This window comes from Monodon monoceros, unplaced genomic scaffold (genome assembly GCF_005190385.1).
Source record: "Monodon monoceros isolate NGI ecotype Baffin Bay Population unplaced genomic scaffold, NGI_Narwhal_1 Super_Scaffold_18, whole genome shotgun sequence".
Lineage (NCBI taxonomy): Eukaryota > Metazoa > Chordata > Mammalia > Artiodactyla > Monodontidae > Monodon > Monodon monoceros.
Window position 1 is genome coordinate 155,747,289 of NW_021703774.1, and position 14,029 is coordinate 155,761,317.

Sequence of the window (14,029 nt, forward strand, 5' to 3'; positions counted from 1 at the left end):
ACCTTTGCCTGTGTGTATTTCCAAATGCATACTGGCTATCTCCACCTCACTTTCTCTCTCCTTAAACCAGTTTCTTCTCCTAGGTTCCCTAGTTAGGAGTTAATGCCATTACCATTCATCTGGTCTTAGAGTCAGCCATGAACTTTCTATTCCCCAAAGACAACAGGCTGGCAAACTGATCTTCACCTGTACCAAAGATTCTCTCCTTAACCAAACTCTATCCAGGCTCCTCTGAGCCCTTTCTCAACTAGGTTCAACCTTGGCCCATCAAGATTTGAACAAAAAACACTAACATAGTTTCTAACAGCTCAAGGTCACATCACTAGATGACCCTAGCTCCCCTTAAAGTGCCTGCCTGAGAAAATCTCAAGGCTGCCAAATGAATTTACGGTTTCAGCCAACACCTGAATATAGGGTTCCTGTTTCCCAGGCTCTGTGGGAGGGTAGGAGACTACCTTCAATAAGCCCCAGTAGCAAACCCAGTTGGGTTTCATGTGGACCACCTCCCCCTTCCTTGCATTTTGTAATTTTTCATTTCCCTGACTTTACTGAGCTCTCTCTCACCCCCACCTCCATTCCCTCATCCTTCCTTTAAAACACCCAGTTACCTCTGCACAAAGTTGAAATCAGTTCACACTTTTCCCTATTGCAATGGTATATTACTGATTAAAATCTGTCCTTATCGCTTTGGTGTCCAACTTTATCTGTGTTTATCTTTGTTTACCTGGTACTACAAACTGGTTCCCACTGACAACCTCCAATGGCCATGTTTTAGTTCACAACTCATCACCTCACTTCTAGATCATTAACTCTTTGAGAGCAAGAATGTGTAGCACAGTGCACAGCACATACATACTCTCAAATGTTCTATTCAACATTTTTAAACTTCAGTTTTCCAAAAGATCTGAAGTGGTTTATAATAAATTCAACAAAATAAAAATACCAAACCCAAAAATCTGGAAAAGGAATATACACATATGCATAGAAAATGGGGAAAGATGAATGCAGATCAGCAGAACCCAAGAGTCATTTAATTATTGAAACTGACTTGCATTTTGACATGTCAGCTACCTGTCAGCCAAAATAAAGCAATATGAGTGAGCTCTTACATAATTCTCAATATCCATGATGGTGTCCTTTGAAGCACAAAAGTTTTAAATTTTCACTAAGTCCAATTTATCTTTTTTTGGGGGGTGGGAGACTGCTTGTGCTTTCAGTGTCATGTCTAAGAAACTGTTGTCTAATCCAAGGTCATGAAGATTTACTCCTGTTTTCTTAAATGAGTTTTATAGTTTTAGCTCTTTACATTTAAGTTTCTGATCTAAGTTAATTTTTTTAATTTTATTTTTACTGTTTTATTTTATTTATTTTTTGGTTGTACTGCGCGGCATGCAGAGCTTCCCCAACCAGGGATCGAACCCACACCCCCTGCAGTGGAAGCAAGGAGTCTTAACCACTGGACCACCAGGGAAGGCCCTAAGTTAATTTTTATATATGATGTAAGGCAGGAGTCCAACTTCATTTTTCTGCATATGCATACTTATTCTTTGTAGGCAATATATATATCAATAGCACATTAGGATAATCAAAATAAACCAGTGATTCACACAAGTCCTTTCTTAATGAATTTAGCATTAATTGAGATGCCTTCAAAGTTTTTATGATAGAACCAATCTACTAAACTAACAAACTCCTGTGATATATAAGTTCCTTTCCTGTGTCAAGTTACTTATTTCCATGTCCTGCTAGGAGACCTCCATCAGGCACCAAGGCAGGCAAGGATCATGATGCTCCTGCCAAAAAAATCACACATCTGTGTCCTTGCTGCTAGATGTGAAAAGAAGCAGTCTTCTCAAGTCCAGTCCAGAATGCTTTCCAAAGTCTCTGACCGTGGTGGAAAGTTTTTATCTACTAAATCCAGACTAAAAGCCTTTTGAAAGCTCTTTCAAAAATGCCAAAGTCAAGGACTTCCCTGGTGGTCCAGTGGTTAAGACTCCACACTCCCAAAGCAGGGGGCACTGGTTTGATCCCTGGTTGGGGAACTAAGATCCTGCATGCCACAGGGTGCAGCCAAAAAAAACCAAAACAAAACAAAAATGCCAAAGTCAATCTCTAATCTCTGCAGAGGGTATGTTCCCAGGGAAGATTCAAATTTGATTGGTAATGATTTAGAAACAATTTGCTTAGCTTTTAAGTCTAAGCTCATACAGAACCCCCATTTTATTTATTTTTTATAAATTCTTTTTGTAAATATTCATTTGTTTATGGTTGCACTGGGTCTTTGTTGCTGCACATGGGCTTTCTCTAGTTGCGGTGAGTGGGGGCTACTCTTCATTGCGGTGCACGGACTTCTCACTGCGGTGGCTTCTCTTTGTTGCGGAGCACAGGTTCTAGGCACGTGGGCTCAGTCGTTGTGGCGCACGGGCTTAAACACTCTGCAGCATGGGGGATCTTCCCGGACCAGGGCTCGAACCCGTGTCCCCTGCACTGACAGGCGGATTCTTAACTACTGCACCACCAGGAAAGTCCCCAGAACCCCCATTTTAGAGGTGAGAAAACTGAGGCATAACTTGCAGAAGGACCCAGCTACTAAGTGGAAGACTAATCCAGATCTTTGAAGACTCTAATCCAGATCCTTCTGTCTAAAGCCAAAGCTCTCTCTATTACATATACTCTGCTCAACAGCATACTAGCCACAGGGGTCTCCTTTGTTATTTCTTCGAAGAAGTGTGCCAATGTTTCTTCTTGGATTCTACCACCCTAACCACTGCCCGACTCAATCTGTCAATGACATGTGGTCCAGTTCTTGCCAAGAATAGGGAATACAGGGCTTCCCTGGTGGCGCAGTGGTTGAGAGTCCACCTGCCGATGCAGGGGACACGGGTTCGTGCCCCGGTCCGGGAAGATCCCACATGCCACGGAGCAGCTGGGCCCGTGAGCCATGGCCGCTGAGCCTGTGCGTCCGGAGCCTGTGCTCCGCAACGGAGAGGCCACAGCGGTGAGAGGCCCACGTACCACAAAAAAAAAAAAAAAAAAAAAAAAGAATAGGGAATACAAATATCAGAAGATACCAACACAGGGACTTCCCTGGTGATACAGTGGATAAGACTCCGTACTCCCAATGCAGGGGGCCTGAGTTCGATCCCTGGTCGGGGAACTAGATCCCGCATGCTGCAACTAAGAGTCTGCATGCTGCAACTAAGATCCCGCGTGCCACAACTATGACCCGGCACAGCCTAAATGAATGAATGAATGAATGAATGAATAAAAAGGTATCAACACAGATATGAATGGAAGTAGAATTTTGTAGGGACTGGCAGTGGTTAGGTAGTCATTTGAAGGCTATTTGCCACTTCAAAGGAAAACCAAAAACAAACATTTGAGTTAATCCTCCCTGTTCTGGTGTAGGTTTGAAAATCTTTTTAAAAAGTTTAACATTGGGGGCTTCCCTGGTGGCGCAGTGGTTGAGAGTCCACATGCCGATGCAGGGGACGCGAGTTCGTGCCCCGGTCTGGGAAGATCCCACATGCCGCGGAGCGGCTGGGTCCATGAGCCATGGCCGCTGAGCCTGCGCTTCCGGAGCCTGTGCTCCGCAACGGGAGAGGCCACAGCAGTGAGAGACCCGCGTACTGCAAAAAAAACAAACAAACAGAAAAAAAAACAAAAAAAAAAGTTTAACATTGGGACTTCCCTGGTGGCGCAGTGGTTAAGAATCCGCCTGCCAATGCAGGGGACACGGGTTCAATCCCACATGTCGCAGAGCAACTAAGCCCGTGTGCCAAGACTCCTGAGCCTGCGCTCTAGAGTCCGCGAGCCACAACTACTGAGCCCGCATGCCACAACTACTGAAGCTTGCGCGCCTAGAGTCCGTGCTCCGCAACAAGAGAAGCCAGCGCAATGAAGAGTAGCCCCCACTCGCTGCAACTAGAGAAAGCCCGTGCGCAACAACGAAGACCCAACACAGCCAGAAATAAATAAATAAATAAATTTTTAAAAAAAGAAAAGAAATACTTAGGCTGAGCGAAGGCACTGTGCTGGATAGAATATCAACAGGCACACTGGAATAGTGTGGTATTACTGAAAGGAGCTACAAAGCCAGACAATCTGATTTCTGGTCTGCTACTTAACAAGTATACAGCCTTGGGTGTCACTTATCTGTATCTCAATTTTCTTACCCTTGCCCTGTCTACCTCAGAGTTACAGTGAAGATCAAATGAGAATACACATGAAAGCACTTTGTAAATAGTAAAATGCTGTGCTAGTAAGGTAGAATTAGGTTTGGTAATAGTTTTTCAAACTTCTGGAATTTCTCTCAGAGCTTTTTATGACCAAGAAATACTGCAAACAAGGAAACAGTATGAAACAGTTCTGACAGCATGAGGTTCTCAGGGTGTTTGTTATCTGTAAGCCTGTCAGAACTGTCAATAACCAAGACAATGGGAGAGACTTCTCTATGGACAACTGGATTAGTCCATAATGGGGCCATAATAAGGCTGCTCATATTCTGGCAGATCCTCACAAGACTGGGCTGAAGAATGATCACTCCAGGAAACAAAGCTGAATCTATAAATCAGGAGGTCTGGCTAAAAGATCATGTGGGAAAAACAATCTTCTGTACACACAACTATATATTCAAAGCTCAAGGCCTAAGTGAAGCATGGCACACTGAGATACTGCATCAACCAGATAGCTGATAGTCCAAGTTCTCTAATCCTAATTCTCTCCTAGGATTTACTAGTCCTTTTGGCCCTTGAATCTACATATAAATGCAATGCTCAGACCTAGGAATGGGGAAGTAAGGGGTGGTGAGAGACATAGGAGAGGCCCAGGATAGCTACAGTCCAATTTCTCCAAAAGAAAAATTCCAAATATCCCTTGTAGACTGTGCAGAATCTGGAGGCTCTTACCTTCCTAGCGACACCCCATTGCCACTATCACTAGGTGCTACAAGGAACTAAAATGAATTACTTAAAGTAGGAAAACCAAAGCGCTTACCTTCCATTTCAGTCAATGCAAAAACATTCACTGAATATCTCCCAAGCACTCACACTGCTCAAGGAATCAAGGTGAAAAGAGAAATCCAAATGGTTATCTCCAAACTGACTCAAATAGACAAGTGATTTATTATTCATTTAATAAAATGTATGTGCCAGGCACTGTGCAGAAGCTTCTGCCTTCAGGAAGCTTTACAACCTAGTTTAGTCTCACAGCATCAAGAACAACAAACAGGGCTTTCCTGGTGGCGCAGTGGTTGAGAGTCCGCCTGCCGATGCAGGGGACATGGGTTCGTGCCCCGGTTTAGGAAGATCCCACATGCTGCGGAGCGGCTGGGCCCGTGAGGCATGGCCGCTGAGCCTGCGCGTCCGGAGCCTGTGCTCCACAACGGGAGAGGCCACAACAGTGAGAGGCCCGCGTACTGCAAAAAAAAAAAAAAAAAAAAAAAGAACAAAAAACATAATGAATCTAAGTGTGCAATGATGTCAGAGAGTGGAAGTGAGAACTATTTTTACTGTGTGGTGAGTTCTGAAGTGGTCTTTGAAGGCTAGATGGTTAATATTTCTAAAGGTAATGGTGTAGGGAGGGACCGCAGTTTACCAGGAGCAAAGATTAGAGATCAGAAAGCCCAAGGTTGGTTTGAGGGACAAGATCAGTTTGGTTAGAGAGGTATAAATACAAAGGCCCACAAGCAAAATGTCTTTGGGATTAACAGTGAACTGCTGGCCCCTATTCTGCAGCACTCCGCCCCTCCATCCCCAGTCTTCAGACAAGGAGGGTTCTGCATGGCCTGTAGGTGTATTACACAAATCTCTCTGACTAGCTCTTCATTTCAACCTTTGGTAATAGGAGAAAGGGTTTTTCTAACAGCCCTTGTAACAAAATAAAAGCAGGATTTCTCTAACCTGTACATATTAATTCAAAAAGGAGGAGCTAGATTTGGGATGCAATCTTCTGAGGAGCCCAGGACAACATGGGGAAGAAGAGCCACACTGAGAGGCCACACAAAGGGAACCCTCTCTGTCCTCATTAGACATGCTACGGACAGACACTCAATGCTGCCCCTCAAGCCTTGTCAGCTCCTTCCAATATGATGTAGTGAGAAAGAGCACTGATTTGAGAGTCAGGTGAGCTGGTTCCAATCCCAACTGAATAACCATGGGCAAATTACCCACTATTTTGAGTCTCTGCTTCCATTACCTATAAAATGAGAATAATAAACTTTATAGCCCAGTATGATTGATGAGGTAACGTGAAAGTGTCTAGGGTCTAAATGCTGAATCAATGGTATTTCCTTTTTCTTCCCAGCACCTACTTTGAAAGGCTTCAATTCCCCATGAGGGCAATTTCCCAGAAGTCAGAGTCAAAGAGGACGACTATATTTTCTTGCTCTCCATTAGCAGGTGGTTTTTCCTCTTCCTTTCTCCTAACACTGTAGCTCCTTTCTCTTAACCTTTATCCTTCTATTCCATCTTCATTCCCTCCAAAGTTAGGCTGTAAGAACCAATAAGCCAGAGTTTTTTGTTTTGTTTTGTTTTTTTAGGCCACGCCGTGTGGCATGCAGGATCTTAGTTCCCCAAACAGGGATCAAACCTGTGCCCCCTGCAGTGGAAACATGGAGTCTTAATAACTGGACCGCCAGGGAAGTCCCGAGCCAGAGTTCAGAAAGGGCCTGTTCTCTACCATTTACCTCACCCCAAGATAAGCAATTCTAACCACGTCTCATTACAATTATTGCTTCTTTGGAAGATTTAAAAGCTGATGACTTTCAAATCTACATCTGCAGGGCATATCTAATACTCAAGGGGTTCCTTCTATCCATGTTCCATAAGCACCTCAAATGCTTAAAAAAAAATTTTTTTAAGTCATCATCTCCATAAACCTGCTCCTCATACATTCCTTATACATTTCATTATCCACAATCCCGTATCTGGAATTCTGAAATCAAAAGAGCTCGGAAAATAAGGTTTTTAGTATATATAACACAAAATACATTTAGCAACAAAACCTGAACAAAATTAACATGAGACTATTTATAGCCCTTATTAATCCCACTCAATTAACAGTCAAATGATTTGCCTGAAAATATTAATATTATTTGACTATACAGGGCTCTATCCCAGACCCTGCTGGAGGTGTTATGCACTCAAAAGGGTGAAACTGGTTCATGGGGGAGGGGGAGAACTTAGATATTACAATGGTATGTGGCCCTCCAAAGCTCAACCTTACAAATAAAGACTTATTCCCTAGTATCTAATTTTTCTTGCTGGATTTTCTTGAGTATTACATGAGCAGCATTGACACTGACTTCATAAAAGGCAGACAAGAAGTATGCAAGAACTATACTACAAAGCTATGGCAAACAGACAGCCATGACTGGGGGACTTTCTCTTGACTGATGGCTGAATCTTGAAGTCATATGACAAGAGGTGGCCTGAGCATGCCTGTTTTGCCCTGTGGATGTTATTTATGTTTGATCCTCAGTGCTTCTGTGTGTGACATGGGTTTTGATAATTAAATTAAAAATTTACATTTTATTATTTAATTCTACAAATTAAAATGTGTCCCAATTAATTATGCCAAGTGCTAAAAAGAAAAATGTTAACAATATCTGAACGACTATCTAGCAGCTAGTTAAAAGTTATTTTCTCATATCAGCAAAAGTTAAAAAGTTTACTAAAAATAATTTTAAGAAACTGATTTTTCTCTATTGTTTTGTTTTTGCTGGAAAATGAACAACTTTAAATGATTTTTAAAAATCTGATTACACTGTTTCTGTATTTATAAATACTAATTTGCATATGCAATTTGATACATTACAACTTATGTAAGTAAATAAAAGTTACTCAGCAAATACAGCTATAAAACTTAGTTAAATGTAAATAGCTTTTTAACTTTTAACCTAAAAATCTTGTTTAGTCGCTCTTAACCTTGCACTGAATAAAAAGCAAGCTTTATGCTTACTCATTTTATGTATAAAGCACAGACATACTTACTGTACATAAAAAGATATAGAGTATATCTGCATGTTAAAATTTCATGGGAGGGATGCATTAGGGAAAAGAGATGTCTAAAAAGGCTTCTTAGGAAGGTGATAATGGATGGAAAGGTTGAGGAAACAATGCTATAAGGGATTAGGGATCTGTACCAGTATCTTCTCAGCTTTTCAAGTCAGAAACTTGGGAGTCACCCTTGACAACTCCTTTCCCCTCATCCCCATATCCAATCACTAGTAATGGTCAGCTTTATTTCCTATTTCTGGACTGTCTCTGTCTCTTCTTCTCCATTCCTACCGCCATTACCCTAACTCAGATCTTCATGATCTCTTGCCTAGACTTTATAAGAGCCTCATTAACCTGTTCCTTTTCTCTTTACTCCAAACTTCTTGAAACAGTTTGTCTCTCCTCTCTTATTTCTTAGCCCACTCCAATCTGCTTCCATGCTATCAAAACTGTTTTCGTAAAAGACACTGATCAAGTGCAAAATGCTAAATTCAATAGACCTTTTCAGTCCTTATTTTTCCCGTCCTCTTGGCAGCACTCAATCTTGATAGCCATATCCTTCTTCTTGAAATACTCTTTTCCGTTGGTTTATGAGACATCAATCGCTACTTGTTTTCTTCAAATTGTGGCTGCTGATCCCCTTCTTCCCGCACACTAAAGCTAATGAAACTTGAGGTCCTCTTTTCAGCCCATCTCCCATGATATACATTTTTCATAGGCACTATCAGTGACTCCCGTGGTCTTAGTTACCATATATAAACGGATGATTAATCCTCCATCTCCATCCCCAGACCCCACGCTTGAGCCCCAGACTTCTCTATCCAGTTGTTTTTTGGACAGCTTCCCTTGGAGGTCACAGAGATACCTCAAAAATGTCCAAATTTAAACTCAACTCAGTTAAAAGCATCACTATCCACTCTGCTGCTCAAGGCAAGAGGCCTAGGAGTCATGCTTAATTCCACCCTGCCCCAACCACTTTCAGCCTCCAGATGAAACCAATAACCAAGCCCTGCTAATTCAAATTCCTAAATCTTATTCTCCACTGTTACTACCTCAGTCTCCATCAACATCTCTTGCTAGGACTACCACACTACTTAAGAACCAACTACCTCAAGAACCTCCTGGTTGGAATGTTATCGCAGTCTAATTCATTCTCCCCAGAGCAGTCAAGCAATAAAAATAAATAAATTTGATCACGTCATTTCTGAGATTAAAACCTTTCAATGGCATTTCACTGTTATCAGGATAAGGTCCAAATATCATTCCCCCTATGCTACCAACCCACCTAGCCTACCAATCTTTTGCTTGTGAAATAATCATTTCACCCTGCCACTGACAACTATCCATAGATCAGCTCTCATTAGCTTAAAGGCCTTCCCTGATCCCCCTACGCCGGGGTGGACCCCCTTATTATATAAATCCATAGTACTGCAGACTGCTCCACTCAAAATATTTATCATTTTATAATGGTCTCCGAAGTATGCGATACAAAATCAACTGGGACATAGGAAGAAAAACATACACATATGTTGTAACTGACACACATATATATGTATATAAATAACATATACAAATGTTACATATATATAAAAATAATATATACGAATGTTACATATATATAAGTAAGGCTTACCTTTATTATGCATTAGCCTATTAATACTGGCAACTTTTATCTGTTGGTCAGGTGGCCAAGTTTTCCTGAAGGAAGACTGGGAGTTATACCAATCAGGTGAAGACACTAGTTCATTCACATTTATCATACTGCATGACACTGTAGTTTGTGTGCCTAGTTAAGTGGATTTACAAGATAGCTAGTTTTAACTAAATTAACATTCACAAAATAAATAAACAGCTTAGAGTCCTATCAAGAAACTGAATGGGGGCTTCCCTGGTGGCACAGTGGTTAAGAATCCACCTGCCAATGCAGGGGACATGGGTTCGAGCCCTGGTCCAGGAAGATCCCACATGCCGTGGAGCAACTAAGCCTGTGCGCCACAACTACTGAGCCTGTGCTCTAGAGCCTGCGAGCCACAATTACTGAGCCCACATGCTGTAACTACTGAAGCCTGCGCGCCCAGAGCCCGTGCTCCACAACAAGAGAAACCACTGCAATGAGAAGCCCGCACACTGCAACAAAGAGTAGCCCCCCACTCACTGCAACTAGAGAAAGCCCGCACACAGCCACGAAGACCCAACGCAACCAAAAATAAATAAATAAAATAAATAAATTAAAAAAAAGAAAATGGGGCTTCCCTGGTGGCGCAGTGGTTGGGAGTCCGCTGCCAATGCAGGGGACACGGGTTCGTGCCCGGGTCCGGGAAAATCCCACATGCCGCGGAGTGGCTAGGCCCGTGAGACATGGCCGCTGAGCCTGCGTGTCCGGAGCCTGTGCTCTGCAAGGGGAGAGGCCACAACAGTGAGAGGCCCGCGTACCGCAAAAAAAAAAAAAAGAAAAAAAAAAGAAAATGAATGGAAGATAATGTTAATAATGCAGGAAGAGGAACAAAGAAACAGCAGAGCTGATGTCTCTGGAAGTAAAAGCTCCTAAGTACCAGAATTTCACCTGCCACATCACAATAAAACAAAACAAAATAACATAATGACCAGCTAATCAGATCTAAGTCAGCCAAAGATTTAAAATTATCTAGAAGATTATTTAAAATATGGACTTACACTCTCTCATGCACCTTACTCTGAATGTATAATATGCTTAAAAATAATACTTACTGAATACACAATGCTATCATGATCAGCAAGACATTTAAAAACACTTGTCTTGGGCTTCCCTGGTGGCGCAGTGGTTAAGAGTCCCTCTGCCAATGCAAGGGACACGGGTTCGAGCCCTGGTCCGGGAGGATCCCACATGCCGCAGAGCAATTGAGCCCGTGCACCACAACTACTGAGCCTGTACTCTTAGAGCTCGCGAGCCACAAATACTGAGCCCACGTGTCACAACTACTGAAGCCTGCGTGCCTAGAGCCCGTGCTCTGCAACAAGAGAGGCCACCGCAATGAGAAGCCTGTGCGCCTCAATGAAGAGTGGCCCCTGCTCGCCGCAACTAGAGAAAGCCCGCAAACAGCAACGAGGACCCAACACAGCCAAAAATAAATAAATTAAATAAATAAATTTAAAAACACTTGTCTTAATCCTTTTATAATAAATACGGTGTATATATTTCTTGGCCTTGCCTCACGGCTTGCGGGATCTTAGTTCCCCGACCAGGGATCGAACCCGGGCACCCTGCAATGCAAGCAGAGTCCTAACCACTGGACTGCCAAGGAATTCCCAAAATGTGTTTAGATTTTAAAAGTTAGCTTGTAACATCTAAAAATTTTTAATCTGTTATGAAATCATATGAAAATTCAGATTTCCAATCTCAAGGGGGAGAGGGATTGTGGAAAGGGATGCGAAATTATGCAGTAAGGCAACACTAGACCTACATTCTGTCATGGCAACAACTGGCTGGACCTCATCAGATTGCACGGGACTCTAGTTGGCCCGCCAGTCTACATTTGGTTGATTTTACTCGATTACCCATTAGAATTTAAGCTCTAGGATTTCACTAAAAATATATATATATTTTTGTCTGTTTTGTTCACTGCTGTATTTCCAGGGCCTAGAACAGTAGCTGGCACACCATAGGCATTCAGTAAACATTTGCTGAAATTAACAAATAACAGTTGCCTGCCTAATCCCTAAAAATGTTTCTGACAAGTATTCATAATATGTTTCTGCCTTCCCCTAAAAGACAAATTGATTTATCTTTTATATTTAGCACAGGGCCTGACACATACTAAGTACTTTATTTGCTCACTGTATGACTAATAGCAATTAGTTATCACTTACTGAGTACTCACTGTGTGCTAAACACCATGTTAAAACACTTTACAAGCATTAGCTCATTTAATCACCCTAACACTCCTATGAGGCAGATGCTATCACCACTGTTTTAAGAGATGAGGAAAATCAATCTCTGGAGATTAAGCAATTGGTCAAAGCTCTAATTGTATTACAGAATGAAATAACTGTAACACAAGATAAAATATGAAAAGAGCTATATGAAAGGCAAGAACAAAGTGCTACAGAATTCAGAAGGATAGTTCACTTCCAGTTTGGAAGGCGTAACACACATATTTGGGAAAGGTCCCTGAGGGAGGTAGCATTTAAACTAAATCTTGTAAAACAGCCAAGATTTTCATAGGAAAAGATGGGTGGGGAAGGGATTGCTTTTGTCACTTTCTCTACCAGGAAAGGTGAAGTACATACCAAGGAGGTAGTCTGAGTAGAATGCAGGATATGTGGATAAATATTAAATCGAGTAAGACTAGTAAAGTCAACAGGAAGGCCTTGAATACCATACCCTATGGGTTATGATTTTATCCTGTAGACAAAAAGAAGTCCATGAAGGTTCCTAAACTAAGGAGAAGAGTGATAAGACCAGAAGGGTGTTTTAGCAACATTGCTGCAGCAGAACTGGTCATGGTAAGGAGGCTATAGAACAGATTTAGAAGGCTCCTGAAGTAACAACACCTTTACAATTTACAATATTTTCTGACATCTAGTACTTCACTGACACTTCACTAACAACATTAATAAATAGTATTATCATATTTTCACATCAAGGAGCCTGAGACTTAGCAATTTTAAAGACCACAGAATTACGTCTTTGTGGGACTATGCTGTGAGAAAAACATACACAAAACAATTTAGGGAAGACATCAGTAACAGGATCACAGTATCCAACAACTGCCAATATAGGAAGGGAAGAAAAGAGTAAGGAACCAAAGATAGGTAAGATTTCTATCTTATGCCCTAGTGTCTGGGCCAGTGGTCCCACCATTAACAAAAATGTAGGAAAGGTACAGCAGGAAGGGGGAGTGAGTTTGATGCTTGTGGGACACAGTTTAGTAGCTCTCTAAGTTGCTGTTATGAACTGTGGGGTGGGTGGGTGGGTGGGCAAGGCTGGAGGGAAACTAAGAAATGAGCTAAATTACTTCCTGACCTGGAGGCATTATCAGAAAGGTTCTGTTACTTGCAGCAAACCAGAAGCAGCTTTTCGTATCCTAGAGCCCAGTGACAGGACAGTTCCAAAAACATCATGAAGAAATCAGATTCTTTCCGTCTTCTCGACCCTCACCCTTAGAACCGCCTGCTCTTATTTCTAAATTCTGCCTCATGATCCCAGCATTGCTAATGGCAATTTCAGAGTCAGAAAAGGGATCTTTCCTTTCCAGAGGCAGAACACAGCCCTTAATAGCCCATATTTTGGTTAGAACCATACTACCTGAGTATTTCCTCTATTTACTAGCTGTGACCTTGCTTAAGTTACTGAACCTCTCTGTGCTTCAGTTTTCTCAACTAGAATGTGAGAATCTGAGAAATAAATGAATTAGTATTACAGTACTTAGTGCCTAGCACATAGCAAGTTCTATGTAAGTGTTCGCTATTATTATAGCTTTGCTATCTCTCTATCTCTTTGAAGCTCTCACACTTTGGTGATACCTGGGTTAAAATATAAAGTGGCAAAAAAACAACAGAATAAAACTTGGCAAATAAGGAACTCTTTTTCAGAAGTCCTCCAGGCTTCCCTTCACATTCATTAGCCAAAATCTGCATCACATGCCCATACTTAAATCAATCACAGCCTAGGGAGATAGAATTACAATGATTGGTTTAGTTTATATCAATCAAGACCTACCCCCTGGGGCTGGGAAGGTGCTGCCAGATTCCTGGTTAGCAGGATGGCAGGAACAGTGATAAAAACGACCGGTGTCTGCCAAGACTTAGTCTTGAGAGGCTGCGGTCTCTGCTAGGGAGGGTTAGAAAAAGTAACTTCCAGAGCTGCAAGCCTCAACCCCACAGGGTTCCTAAGAGCAATGAAATCACTGCAAAGGTCTGTTAAGGCTAGTGAAGTTTGGCACAGGAGAAATAGTATAGGATATAGGCCAGAGCTCGAGGAGCGTACTCTTGAGAGGCAGTGAAACACAGCAGGTTCTAGATTCATGGAGGTGTGACGCAGGCCATGTTAGTGT

At 42.0% G+C, this 14,029-nt stretch overlaps 1 protein-coding gene across 2 annotated transcripts in view; it reads right to left on the reverse strand.

The window, feature by feature from the left end:
• Window positions 1–14,029, reverse strand: part of KPNA6 (karyopherin subunit alpha 6) — a 53,188-nt gene that overhangs the window by 36,740 nt on the left and 2,419 nt on the right. Inside the window, exon 1 of one of the 2 annotated variants that reach the window (XM_029228906.1) lies at window positions 9,631–9,945. The exons of the other annotated variant lie outside the window; for it this stretch is intronic. Within the exon in view, the coding sequence (XP_029084739.1) occupies window positions 9,631–9,757 (127 nt within the window). The 5' untranslated portion in view covers window positions 9,758–9,945. Of the gene's footprint in view, window positions 1–9,630; window positions 9,946–14,029 lie in introns of those variants that run through there. 2 annotated transcript variants of the gene reach the window in all.